The 22,410-nt window shown below is 36.4% G+C and overlaps 1 protein-coding gene across 1 annotated transcript in view; it reads left to right on the top strand.

Moving 5' to 3' along the window:
• Window positions 1–22,410, top strand: part of Tacr1 (tachykinin receptor 1) — a 167,909-nt gene that overhangs the window by 82,321 nt on the left and 63,178 nt on the right. The window contains exon 2 of the mRNA XM_074050070.1: window positions 2,479–2,673. Within this exon, the coding sequence (XP_073906171.1) occupies window positions 2,479–2,673 (195 nt within the window). The remainder of the gene's footprint in view (window positions 1–2,478; window positions 2,674–22,410) is intronic.

The raw sequence follows: 22,410 nt of genomic DNA, 5'->3' as shown, positions 1-22,410 counted from the left end.
CCAACTTTGATCCTGGGTTCCCCTAATTCACCACCATCCCATGACTAAAGAGCAAAGTGAGGCTCCATCACTATCACGCAGCAAGAATGGCACAGGCCCAGGAGGGAAATCAAGACTTCTTAGGGTCCTTTTCTGGACAGCGCTCCAGATATGGAAGGTCATTTAGTTTATGGTGTGCTGAGCATCCCTTGATAATAACTCTGGCCCTTTACGGTGGCCTAAAGAAGTCAGGTGATACTTGATTTGAAGCAATTTGAAAATTGTCTTTGCCCTCTTGATGTCATTCAGACAGCATTTGTGTGACAGGCTTCTTGGCCACCAACTCAACCAGCAAACATACTTAATGATTTATAGCTTGTTACTCACCCCCACCATAATATCTCTTTCAAATCTCTTCCTAATTCCACTGTCTCCTGACTTTAAGACCACCTATCCACTTTGCAAAATACACAGAGGAAAAGTTTCTAGGCCGTTCCTTCCCAGGAGTTGCATTGACTTTTTGTTGTTTGTAGAGGCAGCCCTGAAGCATCCTCTTAATATCTGGCCTTCCTACCCCAAGCACCTTCAATGTCATTGCCCTTACAGATGAGAGGAGGAAAGCCCAGGTCTCTAGCACAAAAATGCAGAGAAAGTTACCCTAAAATTTAAAGCTTTTGCCAAAAGAAAGCTATCAAGCTTTTCAGGAAGTCAGATCTAATCCTAACACAGAGAAGTGTGAGGGCTTCAAATGCTTCTTACCCTTGGAGCAGGATGCTCAGCAGGTCACCCCAAATCCAACTGAGTATACCTTTTAAAGAGGTGTGCTCCAATAGACCACCTGCCAGTCCAAGGCTTGATTACCTCTTCAGCTTCCCTAAGGCTCTGAGGTATTGATCAGATTACCACTTCAGGTCACTTATCCTGCCATCACATTTTGTGGCTGTTGATGCACCTTGTTTCCCTGAAGAAATTAGACACTCATAGCCCAAAAGAAACACTGTGCTCTGCAGGCACCAGGTTCCCAGCAAGAATTTGTTGAGTGCATACTGAATGAGATTGCTTTTCTTCTAACCCTGTTCCTAGTTAAGACCAGAGATCTTAGGAGTCCAAAGTATATAGGGAAAGAGTTATGATGTGTTAAATGGAGCCAGATGACAGCTGGCTGCTATTTATCTGTGCATTTCTGAAGTCTCCATTGAGCATTCTGTCCCATGGAGGCCAGAAATACCTGCATGTCAGGGAATCTAATGTGTGATTCTGAGGTTTTTCAGATACTATTTAAATTGCACTGGCTGTATATAAGAACATCATTCCTACTCTGGAAAAAATTGCGTATTTGGAGAGATAAATCCATAAACTTTGCAAGAAAAAATACACACAGGGAGTTGACTTTTAAAAAAGAAGAGGCCAATTGATTTGCTTATAACTCATATGAAATGCTGATTATAATATCTATTGTTCTTCAAATCTCTGTGGCATCTCAGAAGCTATGCACAGATTCAAACATGAGGGCTGCTCATTTTGATGACGCTATTTAGTCCAGATTCCAGGCATGAGGTGAGGCAGAAATGGCTCCAGTCTTGAAGTTGTCGTTCACTGTGTTCACCCATGTCCTGTAATAAGGCTTCATCTACCCTGGCCTTTCATGTTCTTTAGTTTGTTCGCCTCAGCAGGTGGAGACTGTTTCTCTTTATGAAACCCTATATTGACTCTTTCATACTTGAAAATTTGAAGGAGATTTCTCCAGGAACCATGGGGTTTTGTTGCCTTCAAGCCACTGCTTTCTGACACATACACAATTCATGTCTGCTCAGATTGTGTGGACTGATACTGGATTACTAACCTTTTATAATGCCACATAAGAACTTTAAAACTCCTGCAGTCATGCACTGCTTAACAACAGAGACACGGTTTGTAAAATGCATTGGGCAATTTCATCATTGTGCAAGCATCATATAGTGTACTCACACAAACTGAGACAGCTACAACATCATCAGGCAATGCAACTTCTGGCACCACACTCATATGCGCAGTCTGTCATTAATCAAAACCTTTTTGTGGCATATGACTGTATTTCCATCAGTATTAACCTTAATCCAAAAGGGACAAAAAAGAGTCTTTATATTGAATAAATTTATAATGTTGTCCTTATTTTTCTATTTTTACTAGAAGCCCATGACCATACTTGGCTATCCTGTCCCCAATGTAGGCATTTCAATGATGAAAATTTTTCTTCCAGAATGTTGCTAGACTGGTTCTCAAACATTAAAAAACACATATGGCAGGCTTTTCTCTTGGATATTTTGAGAGATAAACCCATAAACTTGGAATATTTTGTCATAATCAGAAAGCTTAAGGATAGACAATGGAAAAGGGTTCAGAAAATAGTTGTAAAACTCATCAGGAATCAAAGAGTTTCTGGGAATTTTTTGTTTGCGGGAAAAGCATACTCAGATTTGGTTGACGCAGTCAGAACTTTGTCCTTCTTCTCTGTTCCAGGTACATGGCCATCATCCATCCCCTCCAGCCCCGGCTGTCAGCCACAGCCACCAAAGTGGTCATCTGCGTCATCTGGGTCCTAGCCCTCCTGCTGGCCTTCCCCCAGGGCTACTACTCCACCACGGAGACCATGCCCAGCCGAGTCGTGTGCATGATCGAGTGGCCAGAGCATCCGGACAAGGTGTATGAGAAAGTGTGAGTTGAGGCTTGCCCTTCTCTGAAGTTGCTGTGGTGCATGCAGGGGGCCTTGTTCTTTCTTGTTCTTTCTTTCTTTCCATATTCTATTGTGAGTTAAGAATTAATGTGTAATTGGACTTTGAGCACATGATAAAAGCAAGAGCACACAAGGGAGGGGTGAGGATAGGTAAGACACCTAAAAAATTAGCTAGCATTTGTTGCCCTTAATGCAGAGAAACTAAAGCAGATACCTTAAAGCAACTGAGGCCAATAGGAAAAGGGGACCAGGAACTAGAGAAAAGGTGAGATCAAAAAGAATTAACCTAGAAGGTAACACCCATGCACAGGAAATCAATGTGAGTCAATGCCCTGTATAGCTATCCTTATCTCAACCAGCAAAAACCCTTGTTCCTTCCTATTATTGCTTATACTCTCTCTACAACAAAATTAGAAATAAGGGCAAAATAGTTTCTGCTGGGTATTGAGGGGGTAGGGGGGAGAGGGAGGAGGGAGTGGGTGGTAAGGGAGGGGGTGGGGGCAGGGAGGAGAAATGAACCAAGCCTTGTATGCACATATGAATAATAAAAAAAAAAAAGAAAGAATTAATGTGTATCTGTAATCCATAGGCATTTCTCATGTCCACCCTGATATCGGGTTGATGTATACATAGCTGTCAGGGAATTATAGCATCCCAAATACTATTCTGGGCTTTGAAAGAGAATGCAAAAAATGGAAAACTAGCTCCTATTACAGCAGGCCATTTGGGTGTCTACCATGCCCCTTGGGCCTTTTACCTGAGAAGCTTTCCTTCAACTATCTGCATTTCATTGTCTGGGAACTTCTTTTTCCTAAGCTACAGGTTGCCACACTGCCCTCCTGCACAGCATTTTGGGAGATAGGAAAGTTCTCCCCACTCTCAGCAGCTCTGAAGAGTGGCTGATGGCAGTGGCATATGAACTCTCAGCTTCTTCCCTCAAGGGGGGCAATGTCTCTGAGTTTGTTGAACACTGTGTCCAGGGTGAGATCAAGCTCCAGGGACCCAGGTGGTAACTGGTTCCATAATACTGTACTGGCCACCATTACTCCCCCACCCCACTCCCTATAGTGTTTCCTTCTCCTCCCAAATAAGGTACTTACACACGAATCTTTTATCTCAGATTCTGCCTCTGAGAAAAAAACAAACCAAAACACCTTCCTTCCAGGATTTTACTATGTGAGAAGTAAGATGACACATGTGAGGTGCATGGGAATGCAAGGACAGCATTTTGGGATCTTAGGAGTTACAGGGCACTTATAGAGCAGGCCTGATTATCTTCCATGTGGAGGGCTGCTCACGTTTACAGTTTTTCAAAGTATCTTGGCAATTTCTTCTAAGACTTCTTATCCTAGAGGCAACATTGAACTAGTTTATTCTTTGTTTTGTTCTGCTCAAATGAGCAATGATGTGACACTTATATAGCCACTAGCTTTCTGGACTGACAGCACATGGATAAAAGTGGGACTTTTGAAAGCCCTCCATAATTCCCCAATCTTGGGTTTATAATGTGAATCATAAAACAACACTGGTGATAGAATCAGAAGATCAGGGTTTTGGTGATGAGATTGCCACTAGCCATATGATCACAAAGAAGGATCATAGCTTCTCTTCATTACTAAAATGGAAATAATAAGGCTCTGCTTCCCATAAACAATTGTTATGAAGATCAAATGAGATAATGTATTCACACCTCATAAGCTATTAAATGTCATACAAGAGTTATGAACCAAATTCATTGGATAGCAGTATAATTGTGTGGCCTTTAAATTTACTAAATGTTAAAATGAAACACTATACCTGTCATACCCCCAAGATTTGAGAGTTAGAAAGCCTGTTGCACACATTGTGAAACTGCCACATCTACTCCATGGAGCATGGAAATGTGACTTGCCAGGAAGCAATACATAAAGCTCAGACATCGCCTTCCAGACACAGACAGTGGGACTTAATCAATCAAGCAGTGGGGGAATGAATGCTTAGCTTAGAAAGAAACATTGAAAATTATTCTTTCAAATGAAACCACAAGCCTGAGCGAGGTCTCTGAGGGAGAAAGAACAGAGCTTGGCAAGTCGTGTAGGACCCACGAAATGAGCAAGCTTCAAGCCAAAAGGTTTCCTCAAAAGGGGGAAGGAAACTCCTCGGAGTGAAAACTCCTCACATAAACTGCATCAGAAACCTCCACTGACAACACGGGCTGTGGCTGTGTTCTTAATTTTCATGATCTTTTCCAAGTCTGATCTGCTTTCGACAGCTCTCATTTCAAAATACTCACAATTCTTTTTTCTTGCAACAACTTCAAAGTTTAACTTGGAAATAGATTTATTTTCCCACAGATCTCTGGAGTTGTACCCAAGAAACAGTAATTTTCTGAGTCTTATGTTTGAACATTTTGGTGTTTTATGCTTATTAATGACTAGATAATTCCTTTGGGGCTGAAAACAATGCATTGAATTGTTTCATTTTCTTGCTTTGAGAGTTTAGAGTGGCTGTTCCTGGTTTCATGTTTAGGTTTACAGTCACTGTTTATTTCATCATCTTACCCAAAAAACTGAGTCTAACTCATGAGCATCTGCTTTTATCTATTCAAGATGAGCCCACACTTGCTATTCACATATTAACTGTGATTCAAACATAACTCAACTGCACAACGAAGCTTTCTTTATTCAACCCTGTGTTCTTATTGTCACTATTCTTTATGACACATTATGATACTGTTTTCAGGAATTTAAACTTTACCACGTCTAAACTAAGTACTTAATTATATTCTCTTTTTTTAGAACTAATGATTATAATTTCCACAGTATACAATAATCTTAAATTTGAAACCAAATGGAAATTTTGTTTTGAGGCAGCATCATAATTAGGATAGCGTGGGCTCTGAAGTTAGGTAAACTCCAGTCCCAACACTAGTTGACTCATAATGGTCAAATAATTTAAGGCTTTAAGCCTGATTCCAAATAGAGGTGTTGAGAGAAGTAAGTAAAATAATTCACGTGCAGTGCTAAGCCCAGTGCCCTGGTCAGCACATGTGGTAAGGGTCTAGTGAACATTACCAATGTCAGCATCATTCATTGACCAGTCCCACTGGCACATGACTGGCAGCAGACAGTGTGGTGAGCAGATGCTTAGGCTCAATTTGTCTAAAAGACAATTTGTGCCAACTAATTACACAAAAGCATTTTGCAAAAAATCATAGATTGCTGCAAATCCCTTCTGGCTACTTGGTGAACCTCCAACCCTAGTCATTTATCATTCAGGTTCTTTATTAATGCATGGATTATTAATGCATGAAGTACTGTGAGAGACAGGCAATCCAATAAAAAAATAGGAAAAAACTTTTGAACAAGTGCATCACACAAAAAAAGTCCAAAATGGCTAATAAGAGGCATTCAATCTAACTCATCGCCAGTGAGACGCAGATGAAAACCATAATGAGATGATTCTACACACCATCACACTAGCAAAGTGTTAAGAAGTCTGACGCACACCTGTAATCCCAGTAATTCGGTAGGTGGAGGCAAGAGGATCACAGATCCTTGGCAAAGTTAGTGAAACCCTATCTCAGAAGCAAACTAAAAGAACTGGTGACAAGGCTAAAGTGGTAGAGCACTTGCCCACACACTAGGCCCTAGGTTCAATCCTTAGTACCTAACTGTTCAGAACTTTTGGTAAGAATATGAAGCAATGAGAACTTTTGTTGAGTGATAAATTGTTAAAACCATGTTGGAAAGTACTTTTACAGAATCTAGAAAAGAAGAAGCCATGCATAATCTAAAACTCAGAAGTTTCACTCAGAGCTCATTACCCTAGAAAAATTCATGCACAGGGCCAAGTGTGTTGATGCTACTTGTAATACCAGCTACTTAAGAGGCAAAGATTGGGAGGATTGTGATACAAGGCTGGTCTGGGCAAAAGGTTAGTGAGACCCCTGTCTCAACAAACAAGCTAGGCATGGTATTGCACAGCTATAATTCCAGTTACTCAGAAAGCAAAGGTGGGAGGATCACAGTCTGAGGTTGGAGCACTCAGAAAGCATGCCTCTGAAAGAGTAACTAAAGCAAACAGGGCTGAGATCTGGCTCAAGTGGTAGAGCAATGCCCTGATTCCTAACCCAGTATGGTCAAGAACACATCATGAACATATGCACTCAAAGGCATCTAACGTGTTGCTTATGTCACTATTGTTCTTAATGTCCTAAACTGGAGATAATTCCGATGTCCACATCAGTGGGACAGATGCAACATTGTGGTATACTAGATAAGATGAAGCATAGCTCCACACACCATGGATGGACGTTATAAACAAAGTTCTAGAGCAAGCATAATGAAATGACTTTTTTGAATATATCAATAGATGGCAAAGCTATAAATGCCACAAGGAAGTGGCCACCATGTTAGCACAGACTGTGGTTCCCACCCACAGAGGGCAAATGGAGTGACTGAAAAGAGACACTTGGTATACACTGGGGAGCTGGCAATTATATTTCTTGAGCTCAGGGCTTGTAGCATGAATACTTGCTTAAAAACTACTTATAAGAGCAGATGATTTGATTTACATACTTTCTGGGATGTATATTTCATATTTTTCAATGTAAAAATTAAACACAATGAAAAGATTTTGTGTATTTCACAAGCTCCCAAGAAACTGCCTCCATTGAGCTCAACCAAAAAATTCCCCAGGAAGAAATTGTCTTCTGAGATGTGGGGATTTGCCTGGGATGGCACGGCACAAGGTCTTACCTCTAGATACACAACTTGTGCTCAGCTCCCACCCCATTCCCACATGTACTCTACGTCTTGCATTTTGCCTTGCTGACTCCTGAGTCAGTTCAATTGGAATTTTCCAAATGGTTGAAGGACAAGCCAAGTACTTGTCCCTAGCAGGATTTGCCAAATGTTAAACCCAAGAAAGGCCCAGCCAGCATCCACACCCTTGGCTGCTGCTGCTATGTTCATAGGTAAGCACCTCTGGACAACACAAATCTGCAGACTCTCTAGATTCCAGAAAGTCACTGACAACTTTATATTGCATTTGAAAACATGAATATGTTCTTCAGTATAAGAAAGTTTCCTCAATGTCTTTAATCATTCCGATTCCCATTATTTAGTAATGTTTTGATGAATAGTCTTCCAGATAAGTTCTGTTCTTAGTTTCTTTTAGAAGCATGTACGTACAAGTCAACACAGATATAAATTATTTCCCTTGTTGTAATATAAAACATAGCTTATTATGCACACTGTTCTGCATCCTGTTTTTTTAAACCTAACAGTATGTCTTGAAGGTCATTCTGTATCAATTCATTTTTTTATCTTTTTTATTATTGTTGTACTGGGGATACATTGTGACATTTGCCCAAGTTATTACAACAGAATTCACCCTCTCCATCATTCTCTTTTAACCCCCTCCCCCATTCCTGGAAGAGTTTCAACAGACCTCATTTTTCCATTTGCATACATGAGTACATTGTATTTCCACCATATTCACCTCCTACACCTTTCCTACATCTGTGTCAATTCATAGTTTATTCTTATTTCAGCTACACATTACTCCATTTAATTCATATTCCAAATTTTATTTCATATTATGCATAATTTTGTCAGTCACCTATTAGTGGACTTTCGATTGTTTCCAACCTTTTGCCATGTCGCCAGGAATAACTTTTGCATCTAGTATGCAATAGAGTTATAGCATAAAATCTCAAAAGGGGAATATGTCATTTTAATTTTGACATTTGCCTTCCATACAGAATTATACTAATTCTATACTAATTTAAACTATTTTACATTCCCACCAGCAACGTGTGAGAGTCCCTGTTTCTCCAGAACTTCACCAACCAAGTCTATTATCATGGTTTTAGGATTTTACCATTTGATAGAGAAAAATGATAAAACATTTCAGCTAAAATTTATATTTCCTTATTAGGAGTAAGGTTGAATATCTTTTCATCATTTATTAGCCATTTATACATACATTTTATAATCTGTTTATTTTGTGCCACATCACCATTTCCTATATCATTAAACATATTTGTACAGCATGATGTGAGTATATATATGTACACATAGATGTATATTATTAATGAATCCCTTCCCTTGAAAACTGACTACTCTAATGGTTTCTCAAGTAGCTAGTCAGACAAAACACCAGACTTGGAAGTAGGCTGCTTCTAAAAGCTACATCCCCACATTCCTGGGAGGACTGGCCCAGCTTCCTCTGCCGTTCTCTACTTATGTTTACAATCTGCAGTAATGGAAAATTATGCTAATCTTATGACACTCATGAAAATGGGAACTTGGACTTATCATTAATTATCTTAATCTTAAGATATATATTATCTTAATCGGCAATGGAGTGCTGTCGTAATTAGCAAACTGGTAACCTAGCCATGACTACTGTAGGGAGACAGTGACACAACCCAGAAAGTCCTACAGAGATGGATTTGACTGACAGGTGATAAAAATTTCATGTATGGCAAAAGTGACTCTGCTGATGCAAAAAGCACAGAGAAAGGAAGATAAAAGAATAAAAAGAAAAAATTCAGCTTTTCCAAATGCATTCTCTCTCTCCCCCTTGTTAAAATTATGAGATCTGTACTGTACCTTTCAAAGCTAATTAGAGCTAAGGCCACTCTTACAAATGCTGTATGGGCCACAAGGTGGCAGTGGCCCCAGAGGTACCAGGGTAGTGCACTTGAAGGCAAGGGAGATGAATGAGCCGATTGTTCTTCATCAGAGGGCCCATGACTATGTCCAAGAAAAAGTCTGAAATTAGGAAGAAAAATGAGAAAGATAGTCAAAAGATTGAGCTCTAGAAAGCTTGGGGAATCTCAACATCCCTGAATCATTTATTAATATTGGTCATATGTCATTTTCTGTTAATTAACCTTCTATGTATGTAAGTTTGTGGCAGTTTTAGCAAGAAGTAAAATGTACCTATTCTGAATTCCAAATACTCCCAACAGTAGCGCGAAAGGATATTGTGTTAGAAAACAATGTCATTCATGACTTTAATGACCTGGAATTTTTTTGGACATGTACGTGAAGGTGGATATATTGACTCTAATATAATTCCTTATAAGTACTAAATGAAACACAAAACTATAAAAGCATGTCATTGTCAATATTTACAGAATTTTAACTTCTGTATATTAGACTCATCAGAAACTATCTAATGTTTATAATTTTACTTTCATTAATAATAATTATTATAATAATTGAAAATCAACTCATTGACAGGGAGTGAGAGTACAAAAGAAAATATTAGAAGATATGCCTGCAGCATAACTTCTTGAGTTTTCCACCTTCTTGATCATTTCACAAATTAGAATAGAGAAAAGAGGTAGGGAAGGAAAGAGGGAGAGAGGGAAGGAAGGAAGAAAGAAGAAAGGAAGGAAGGAACTCAAGGCCCCAATGGGATGCCAGCATATTTGTGTTTCCAGAATTGATTGTTTTTGTTAGCTATTGTGAACATCTCTTCCCTTGACACCCACGGCCTGTATAAATACAGTCCAGGCCCCCTAGCACTGTCACTGCTTTTGATGAAAAGCAGTTAAGCCAACAATGAAGAGTGCATTGACACTACAGGGAAGATGGTAATATAAAAAATAAACCCTGAACCTTGACTCCAGAAAGAAATTGAAGTGAACAAAGAAAAGCAAAAAAATAGGTAGAAAGGTAAGCTGACATTATTGCAGAAACTAGGAAGATTGCTATACAAATGCCAGAAACCTCACTACATTTCTGGGAGATATGGTACAATTAGAGCTGCACAGGAGGCAGCCACCAGGCACTGTAACAGGTGATACATACTAGCAGCCTCTAATTGAAAGGTCAAAGTGTGAACCTGGAAGCCCTAGGATGGGACCCCTGGTCTGGGAATCCTTTGGCAGCTGCAATCAACTGAGAAAGCAAAGGCTCAAGCGGACCAGAGAGCATAATGGACAATAAGATAAAATAGATGGTTTTCTACAAAACCACAAATCAAATTTCTACAAAACCACAAGTACACCTTGGGGAGTGGGGAGAATGAAAATATTGATCAAGAATTACATTTACAAAAGGCACCAGGATCAAAATTTATGCAGGGAAATTCTTTCAAACCTCCTAAATCTTCTAGAGTCCGGAATATGGAGATCTCATTTACTATACAGATTCAACAGAACTGAAATATGAACTGCTAACAAAGAAATCTCTAAACACAAACCTTCAGGCCAATTTCATTTACAAATATAGACACAAACATCCCAATTAAAATATTCACCAAAAAATATACAGCTATATTAGAATAGCAATGCCTTGTTTTTAAGCATGACTTTTTCCAGCAAATAAGATTAGTAAATTATCAGGAAATCTGTTATTATATTTCATCAAATTAATTGGTCAAAGAGAAGCATCATAAATTCATCTCAATAAGTGCCAAAAATAATTCATTCAAATGTAATATCTGTTAAAGAAAAAAACAGCTTGTATCAGCAATAATCCTGGACAAAATAGAATGAATAGTAGATATCCTTTCCAACAGAATAGAATAAGAACACTTAGAATAATTAAGTAATCCCCAGGATTTATGTGAAAAAATGAAAAATATCATGCTATTTTACACTTTACTGGATGATGTAAGAGAATATTTGAACAATATATTCTTCCAGGTATCAAAATGCTCAGTGCTGGGTATAGAAAAAACGGACTAGAAAACACACACACACACACAAGAATATAAAATTTTATTTCTAGTATATGCTAAAGATAACAGTCAAATTCATAAGACTCATTCCATAGTTTTTTAAAACCTGGAAAACCCAAAATACTATGGGACTCTGCACTCAAATGAGTTTGTAGGTAACTGCATAATCTCCTACCACCTCCTACTTGGAGAACAACAGTACATATTTGTAGATAGAAACCCCAGAGTGTATTTACACTTCTTTCCTAAAAAAACAACTTCATATGTAATGCAATTGAATTGCTTAAAACCCTGAAAGTATAGAGGGATGGACAGGAAAGGTTTCTCTTGCTCATCTCATCCCCTCCTACTCTTACTCTTTTGTGTACAGTCACTGTTCTTAATTTCTTATGAGGCTTCCAATGTTTCTTTAAGATATTATGGACATACATTCTTATTTTATTCTTTCTTTACACAAAATGTAATATATAATATACCTTATTATTGCTTTTATCTGTTATTTTACCTTGGAAATCCTTTCCCATAAGTACATAGCAAGCCTTCCTATTTTTTCTTTACAACTACATAGCTTTCCTCTGTATGAAAAAAAAATGTACTTTTCCAATATGACATTGATTTATATTTGGATTGTTTCTAGTGGTTTGCCACTTTGTATTGCAATGAATAGTCTCCATTATGATAAGTTTTGCAATAAGAAATCAGATAAGATTTTGCTTAAATCTTATTTCCCAAGTTTATTTGATCATGGAATCTTTCTTCTGATTAACCTTGTTAACATGCCACAGAAATATTGTTCATAAGACACATTCTGAAGAAATTCTGGGTTAACCATAAAGCTGGGTTTCCTTCCTGCAAAGTTAAACCAATTTATCTTCCAAATAAGTTGAGATAGAATAGAGGCTTCAGGGGATGACATCCAAGGCAGAAGACAAAATGAAAAAGAAGGCTAGCTTGAATATAGATATAATTATAGATACAGGTACAAATACATATAAATACAGGTATAAATAAATATAAATATAGAAGCAGATGGATTTATTAAATTCTGTATATCAGGAAACTTCTGTGACAAACTGAGAAAAATGCAAAGTATGAGACCAACTATTAGTATAATTAATATAAATGATCACTAACTAATCAAAAACAATAAAGCAAGACTCAAAACACCAACAGTTCATGAAAGAATATGAAAAATTAGGTTCTATACATGGGTACAATTTTCTCTTGATTTTACTAGCCCACACTGAACTTAATGAAATTTTTAAGTATTGACAAGGTTAGGCAGTAGGTGGGTGCTGTTTTCATAAAGATAATTTGACAATATCTACCAAAGTTTTAAATGCCTACTGGATTTGCATTAGCAATTGGACTCTTAGAAATTCTTAAAAGTAGGCAGGGCCTGGTGAATCGAGACTATAATCCCAGCTACTTGGGAGGTAGAGGCAGGAGAAGTGAGAGTTCCAGACCAGCTTGGACAAAGGTAGTAATGAGACTCTCAAAAAGCAAAATAAAAACAAAACAGCTGAATGTGTGGCTCAAGTAGTAACCCCTGCTTAGCATGCACAAGTTCTAGGTTCAATCTCCAGCATGGGGTGAGAAGGGGGAGGGAGAAATTCTTAAAAGCAATCATGTATATGCAAGATATTGATGTCACTGTAGTTTATTATAATGTAGAATTTGAAATAAATGCCACTCATATATGATGGATTAAGTAAATGATGGATGATCCATCCATCCAAAGGAAAACTATGCAATTATTTTAAATGGCATTGTACAAGCATATTAACATGAAAATGTATTCAAGATGTTCTTGTCAGTAAATAATATATAGTTAGAACTATTTGTGTGTTTTATGAAGTCTACACATGTACTTATAAATTATAGAGGGAAAATCTGAAAAGATATGCAGCAGTTCAATGGCTTAATATTTTTGTCCTAACTATTGGATGTTTGTTTCAGCTTATTTGCAGTTTAGGTTTCTCTACACTAACTGTAAATTATTGCCTCCCTAGCATTTTCTAATTCAATAGTGTAAAAGGCATTCGATTCTAGAATAAAATATTATCACTTGAAAAAAAGCACTAGGGAATAAAAAGATGAGATAAAACAAATATTTTAGCACCTGAAAAATAGATCATGGTCATTTCTCTCTAAATTCTTCAGACATTTTTCCATGGTCTTTTGGCATTTAGTTTCATGAAGAAATCTGATATGTTTGGTTTTAGAAAAATTGTGATTTCTTCCTGCATATACTTAAGACTTTTCTTTTTATTCTTTATATATTGTTTTGAAAGAGGCTTCTATTGTATATAATTTTTGTCATGGCTGAGAACTTCCATTCTGACTAGAGTCACAGCTCTAGTTCAGAGAAATTTTCCTTTTAAATTTTTTGTTTTTTTAACATCAGTTGTAGTGCTTTATTTTCATTCTTTTTTATTTAACACTTTTATTAGCATATATTAATTGTTCAGGGGGTTTCATTGTGACATTTCCATCTATGTTAACAATGTATTTCACTGGGTTCACCCTTGCCATCTCTCTCATCCCCTCCCCTCCTACTTAAAACAATATCAACAGGTTTCGTTGTTCTATTTTCCTCTTTGGGAAAAGGAATTTGGTGTCTAAGGCTCTCACTTCTGGGTAGAAAGAAGTGGAACAGGAGGAAAGGGAAAGGTCAGAGAGTCTGCTCAGTTCAAAACATGCTGGGCACAGTGGTTCACATGTGTAGTCCTAGCTACTGGAGAGGCAGAGATCAAGAAGTTCACAGTTCCAAGTGAGTGTGGTGGGGTGGAGGTGATCCAACTAATGTATACACATGTAAGTAAATGCAAAAAAGATAAAATAAAAAGTGCATCAACCATATTCACCTTCCTTTACCCCCTCCATTCACTAGTACCCACCTCCAAACAAGACCTTTTTTACAATCCTGTCCTTCATTTCTAATTATATATTCATTGTTCAAATGGTTTTCACCATGGTATTTCACCTGTGAATATACTGCACTCTAATCAGATTAACCATCTTTATTGCTCTTCCTTACAGTTCCTCCCTACCCGGCTATTCAACAGCTTTCCGTGCACTTCCTTATGCCATCTTCTTAAACAGATGCAGTATATTTCAGTATTGTTTACTCTCTGTCATCTTCTTTTGTTTGTTTAATTGCCTGCCCTCTGTTCTACTCTCCTTTTGAGTTAGTGTTGAGCACAAATTGTTTCCCTCAATTTTGTCCCTTACTATTTTACTTACTGTTTCATGATCAATTTCTTTCATCATCTTTCTGGTTTCCAGGTGAATTGTCAAGCATTTCTGATGAAACTGTGTGACCAAGAGATTATCTGCTCTCTATTGCTTCTATGCATTTTGAATTCTACAGCCATGTTTTCATCTGAAAGCAGTATTTCCTGCCCTTTTCAGAGGTGCAACAGCCTCTCAAATCTTGTTTGAAAAGCAAATAAGGGATTATCTTAAATTTCCACCTGTTTCATGAAATAAGATCTGTCACAAAGAGACAATGAATTTTCCCCTAGATCAGATCCTACATCAGTACTGCCAAACATCCATTCATTTGCTTTTTTTCTCATCTTTGTCAAGTGTAGTCCTGCATAAGGAGTGAAAAGGATTTGAAACTGGAGGAGTCCCTACTCAGATCTTCCAATCCCGGATGAAGAGAAGAGGAATAAGCAGGGTTTTGCCATGACTCTACTCTTACCAGCTGCTCCTGAGGTCCAAGAACAGTCTGGAGATATTCAGAGCCTTGTCCTTGTTCAGTCACTAGAGATCAGGTGTCCATTTGCTTCAGCCAATGGGAACTGTAAACCGTCAATTTCTCACCCTCCTGACTCCTACTGCACATCCCACAGCTGATACTAGACTGGAGGTTTGGCCTCAGCCATCCCTTTAAGCTCTTCTGCTCCATCCCACAGACTTCTGTGTTGGAGCTGGTTCCCTTCACTTGTTTTCTCCTGTGGTTGCTCTTTTTCCACCCAGCTGCCTGGACCCCTCCTCATTTGGGTCATAATCTGAAGACATTCGCTTTGGCCAGTGGGTGATATCCTGTACTCATTTCCAGGGCTGAAATGGATTTTTGACATTTCTATGGTAATTCCAGGGACTATTTCAAAGAGAGAAGGAATTAACTATATCAGGCTTAAACTACAGCATTATCTAAAATTTTTTTAATGATTCCATTTATATATCCAACTGATAGTATAGCAAAATAATTTATTTGTATGAACTTCTCTTTTATCTAGCCAACTTATTGATTCTAATAGTGTTTAAGATTTTTTTTTAAATTAGGAATACAGTCACGTATATAAGTAGTGATTTCACCTCCAACTTATTAGTTTTACCTCTTGCTTCTATTTCGTGCTATATTGCAGTGACCAAAACTTTCACAGTATTGAATAATAATGACTTTTAAAACTTTCTTGCTTTCTCCACTCCTTTACTGTTAAGGAGGTTTGAGTTTACTGGTTTCACCATTAAATTCAAGTTGGAAACTTTGAGAAGATTGCTTCTCAAATTCATACATTTTATTATTTTAAGATGAATCCTTCTGTTCCTGATCTTATAAAAAGTTTTATCAATGTATCAACACCTTGTATTGAGAAAAGTATTTTTAATGTATCCCATCACTGAAAATTGTTGTAATTCTATCCCTGTATCCCTTGGGTAAATATGAGTTGGTCCTGCTACATTATGCATTTAATATATTAACTAGATAGTTCTATTAAGTAAAAAGTTTATATTGATATTAAAAAGGAAATATTTGGGGGCTTTGTGCTCTTTTTGTCAGGTGTTGGCATCAAGTCTAAGGATACTTTTTTAAACTGTCCTAGTTTTCTGAAATAGCAATGGAATTAGCAAAGGAACTCACCCATAAAACCAGCTGGCCTAAGCGGCCGTCATGGAAGGAATTCCGTAATATAGTTTTTATTCCATTACAGCTACCCTGCCTTTTCAATTTGCTAATTTATACTTCTCAGAAGAAAACATGTATTTCACAGTGACTTTTTAATTTAAAAATATACAATTATACATCATCTGTCCAATTTTTTACTACTACTTCCTTTATTTTTATTCCAAAATACTTGCCAAGATTTTCTTTATATATTTTATTGCATTTCATTCATTAATCTCTCTTCTCCTTCTTGCTTTTCTTAAGTGTATTAAATGTGCTTAAATGCACTGGATTTCTGAGTTTAATGCTTAGTTCATTTATTATCATTTTTCAAATGGTGAAAAGAACTCCTAATAAAATCCACTTTGTCTCCATTCTATAGGCACTGGTAGAGTGTGCTCTCTGAGTCTTTACTTACTACCATATTTATTCTTTTCTTGACTGAAGGTATTTAGAAAAGTTGTATTTTTAAAAGTCCAACTTTAAATATTTGAAGTCCTTTCTTTCTTTTCTTCCTTCCTTCCCTTCTTCCTTATTTTTTCTGTTCTCCCTCATGAAAAACAGATACTTTTTAGAACTTATCAAAATGTTTTCTTAATGACCCAAAATAGAGGCACATGAAAAGATAATACATTCTGTATATGCAGGACTCAAAGTGTGATAGTGAATTATCTTCGAATTGTTTTCTTCAAATTGTTGTTCTCATGAGTTTTTGATAACTTATCCAATCATAGAACAACGGTAACGTCTTAAAAATCTTCCATTGTAATTGTTTTTGCTGAATTTTCCTTACATTTTAAAAAAGTTTTGCTTTACCTAAGATGAAGCTATGGAGCTTGTATTTGTCAGGGACTGTAGATTCAGCAATAGAAAGTCTCTTTCTTTCTCTATTTAGTGCTTTGTGTCATCGGTTGATTATAGCAAGTGGTGTTCACTTCCTGTAGAATGGGTAGCTGCACCACTGTTCTGTTTGTTTAGTTTGTTTTCCATCATTTGTAGTTGTAGTTTTTCCAAATTCTTTAGTTTTTCTCCATCATTTTGTTGTGAGAATTCTTCTTCTACACAGGATACTTTTGATACTGGTTTATAATATAACTCTAGAGTCTTTTTCTTTTAATGGGCAACTTTAGTATCTGCACACTCATTGCCATTTATCCACATATATTGTCGTATTTAATCTTGCTTTGTCATTTGTTTTCACACTTTATGGTTTTTATTGTTTCCTCTTTATTCTGCCTTTGCTTTATAGATGGTGTTGTTGACTATTTTCTTTGGTAACTAAGAAGATAAATGTCTTTTTACTTCATTCTATAAATAGTTATCTTAACATTTTTACGAAACCATTCCTAAGTATTTGAGCTACTGACATTTAGTGTTGGCATTATGTTGACAGTTGTTGACATATGATGATGGCAAAATTTGTTCTTTCCTCCCATTTATAAAAACAAGAGACTTGGCCCTTTCTATCCTGATCTTCCCATTCCCATTTTCTGATTAATAATCTGGGGTTTATAACCTACGCTTCTTAATAATGTAGTGCAGCCATTCTCAAGATGTGTCAGGGAACTCCTGAGATACTCTCCAGAGACCCATAAGGTAAAAATTATTTACTTTTTCCATTCTCATTCTTTCATGAGTGTACAGTGGAGTTTTCTAGAGCCTCCATGATATGTAACATCACAACAGGTTGAATACAGAAACAGATATGAGAATCCACTCTCTTCTCTGCAACAGACAATAAAATGATTTTAAATTGTTTTCGAAGATGTGAAACAATGTTCTTCTATATTTTGGTATATGGGTATTTTTCATAAATACATTGTGTTAAGTTGCAGTAAGTCTATTGTTGCTTTTTTAATTATGTTACATTTTAAAACATTTTCAGATTTATAGATATGATAGTATAGAGTTCTCAAATACCCTACACCCAGTTTCCTTATTACTAACATCTTAGTATGGAACATTTATCACAATTAATAAACTCAATATTGGTACATCATTATTAACTAAAGTCCATTCTTAATTCAGATTTTCCTCAGTTTTTCCTAAATATTCTTTTTATGTTCCAGGATCCCATCTAAGATGCCATATTACATTTATTTATCATATTTCTTTAGGCTTCCATTGGTTGTAACAGTTTCCTTGACTTTCTTTGTTTTTGATGATCTTGACAGTTTTGAAACATACTCATCAGCAAATTTGTAGAAGATCTCTTAATTGAGATTTGTTTGATGTTTTTCTCATGATTATATGTTTCTTAGGTGAGGGGGAGAGGCAACCCATGCAAGTAGAGTGTCAGTCTTATCATATCATATCAAGGGTCTATGCTATCAGTATGGTTTATTATTACTGATGTTAATTTTTCCATTTTATTGCATTATATTTGACAAATAAAAGTGGTATATATTTATGGTATGAAATGATGTTTTGATACACTGGGCAGTGATTACATCAACTAATTAGCATATCCATCCTCTCACATATTTTTTTGTGGTGAGAACATTTAAGATATACTTGCTTAGCAATTTTTAAGTATATAATGAATTATTGTTAACTACATTCACCATGTTGTACAATAAATCTCTAGAACTTAGCACTCTGTCTAGTTGAAACTTTGTACCCTCTTACCAACATTTCCCCATTCTCTTCTACCTCTGTCCCTTTGCACCATTCTACTCCCTGCTTCTACAAATTCAACTTTTTTAGATTTCACACATATGTGATATTATTCAGTGTTCATCTTTCTGTGCCAAGCTTATTTGACTTAGCAAAAGTCCTTCAGGATCTTTCAAGTTATCACAAATAGCAGGATTCCTTTCTTTTTACAGCTGAGATAATCTTCCATTGTGTTTCTATACCACGATTTCTGTATTCATTCATCTACTGATTCTATAACTTGACTATTTAGCATCCAGATCTTGACTACTGTGAATAGTGGTTCAATGAACATGGGACTGCAGATGTCTTGTTGACATTCTGACTTCATTTCCTTTAGGTATGTATTCAGAAGTGAAATTGCTAGATCTTATAATAGTTCTATTTTTAGTTCTTCATGAGAACTCCTTGCTGCTTTCTCTAATGGCTGTACTAATTTACATTCCCATCAACAGTGTAAAAAGCTTTTTTCTCTTCATCCTCACCAAAGCTCATCTTCTGTCTTTTTTATAATGGTCATTCTGTTTAGTAGGTGTGAGGTAATACCTCATTGTGGTTTTTATGCAACATTTCTCTGGGCATTTTTCCACATGCCCAATAGCCATTTGTAAGTCATCTTTTGTGAATTTTTCCTCCTGTTATTGATTTATAATTTCATACTCTTGTGGTCAGAAAAGATACTTGGTATGAATTTCATTTTCTTAAATTTGCTAAGACTTATTCTGTGGCTGAATGTTTGATTTATCCAGAGTGTTTTGAACAAGCTTGAAAAGAATGTGCATTCAACTGTTGTTGAATATAATGTTCTATAAATGTCTGTTAGGTTCATTTGGTCTAAAATATGGTTCAAATCCAATTTTTCCTTATTGACTTTCTGTCTGGATGACCCATTGTTGAAAGAGAGTTATTGAAGTCCCCAACTATTTCTGTATTGCTATTTCGTCCTTCAAATTTATTTATATTTGCTTTATATATTTGGGAGCATATATATTTATCAGTCTTATATTCTTTTGCTAAATCAACCCTTTTATCAATATAACAATGACCTTCTTTGTCCCCTTATTTGTTTATTGCAATGCTGAGGAATGAACACAGGGCTTGCACATGCTAGACAAGCATTCTACCACTGAATTACATCCTTTGTCCCTGTTCCCTCTTTACAGATTGTGACGTAAAGTATATTTTGTGTGATACAAGTATATCTACCCCGGCTTTCTATAGTTTCCATTTCATGGAATATCTTTTTTCTGTCTTTTTGTTTTCAATCTTCATGTCCTTAAAGCTGAAGTGAATCTCTTGCAGACAGCATATAGTTGGATCTTTTTTATAATCCATTCACACACTCCTTTGTTTTGTTTTGTTTCTTCTTTTATTATTTTTGTATGGGGAACTCTGTCTTTTGATAGGAGAATTTAGCCCATTTACATTAAAGGTAATTATCAATAGGTAAAGACTTACTACTGCCATTTTGCCAATTGTTTTCTGGTTCTTTTGAGGATACTTTGCTTCTTCTCTTTTGCTGTTTTTCCTTGTGATTTAACTATTTTCTGTAGTGTATGCTTTGATTCTTTTTTCTTTCTCTTTTGTACATCTAGTATACATTTTGTGGTTACTATGAGTCTTATATAAAATGTCTTATAATTATAAAAGTCTATTTTAAGATGATAACAATTTAAGCTTATATCTTCTACTACACCATCTTGCTGATATCACTCTCTTTGATCTTGATCACCTAGCTTGAGTTAGTATTGTCAGATTTCTCTACTGCAAAATTATTCTTTTTATCTCTCTTTTCCATGCCATAATCTTTGAAAGAAGTTACTCTGTGCAGCCCACACTTAAGGAGTAAGGAGTTAGGCTCCCTTCCTTGAAGGCATAGTGGCTACCTATGTTATTTAGAATTATCCTGAACTGATGCTCTGTCTCTTTCACTATTTATTTATTCATTCAATCAATCACTTATTTATATTATTATGGGATCATAGATATTTATTTTTGATTGAGGGCATATTTTCTTTAGGTTATTTATTTTCTTGCTCAAATTGTCCCAGCATTGGCCATTGAGATCTCCTTCAGATGGTTCCTATCTTTTTGATCCTGTTATGACATACCACATACATTGTGATTTGGGTTGTTTTGCTTTTTGTTGCTATTCTTATCGTGTTATTTTGAATACTTTCTTACATTATGCTATTATAAAATATACCAGGCTCATCTTGTATATTTTTTCCTTGTCCTACAATCAGTCATTTCTGCACTGGTTTCTTTTATTGGAGAATTAGAAATCAATATGTGGGCTTTAACTATATTATTATTATTTTATAATCAGTTAGTACTTTGAAAGGTTCTCAGCTTTCATTGCTAATGTGTGAGCATTGATAGGCATAAACCACATGAACAAAAGTTCTGTAGGGTCCTCAATAGTTTTTATTAGTGGAAAAAAGATTCTGAGACAAAACATGTTGAGATCAACTGATAAAGATCTGCTCTCTTAAAATATTTTCTATTCCAGCTGGGTATGGCTCACCTGTAATCCCAGCTACTCAGGAGGCAGACATGGGAGGATCATGGTCAGAAGCCAGACAACATTAGTGAGAAACCCTATACAAAAACAAACTTGGAAAGCAAAAGAACTGTGCACATGGCTCTAGTGGTGGAGTACTTGCCTAGGGAAAAATAGTCTATTGCATTTTATTATTATGGCTCAAAGTTTTAGTGTCATGATTTTGTGAGTTGGTTGACTCTTCTGATTTGTACCAGCTCAACTGAATTCTCTGAGACTTTCTCATATGTCTACAGTCAGCTGTGAGTCATATGATTGCTGGATAACCTAGGAAATCTTTCTCACATATGTAGCAGTTAGAAGATTGCCAGCCAGGGCACAGTGGTGACTGGATCATGTGATTCTTATCATCCAGCACATGGTGGCTGGATTCCAAAAGGGCAGGAGAGAACAAACCCCATGGCACTGGTGCTTTCCAAGCCTTTGCTTGTCTTACATATGCTAGCATGCCATTGGCCAAATAAACCATATGGGAGAAAATGTGTACATGTCTTTTCTTTCAATTGCCAAAGACAGCCTGGCATTTACAACTCAAGTACAGTTTCAGAATTATGATGATGATTTTTCCAACATGGGGCAAGAGCTTATTTCCAAACAAATCTATAGTAGGGCCACCACTCATGAGCTTTGTGACTTTGGGCAAGTCATGTTATCATTCTGTTGAGCCTCAGTTTTCTCAGCTGAAAACTGTCAATAATAGTAGTACCTAAACCATGAGTATGCAGAATGTCAGATACATAATAATCATTCATCTAATTTTCAATTTATTTTATTTATTATTATGATTAATATAGAAGGTCATATCATAAAATTATTTTAAAAGATACTTATAAAAAAGATACTCATACTGGGTATAGTGGCATGCACTTGTAATTCCAGCACTCAGGAGACCAAAGTAGAAGGATCATGAGTTCCAGA

Source organism: Castor canadensis, chromosome 12 (assembly GCF_047511655.1).
Source record: "Castor canadensis chromosome 12, mCasCan1.hap1v2, whole genome shotgun sequence".
Classification (NCBI taxonomy): Eukaryota; Metazoa; Chordata; class Mammalia; order Rodentia; family Castoridae; genus Castor; species Castor canadensis.
Note: the sequence above shows the minus strand (reverse complement) of the source record. Positions and strands in the feature narration are given on the sequence as shown.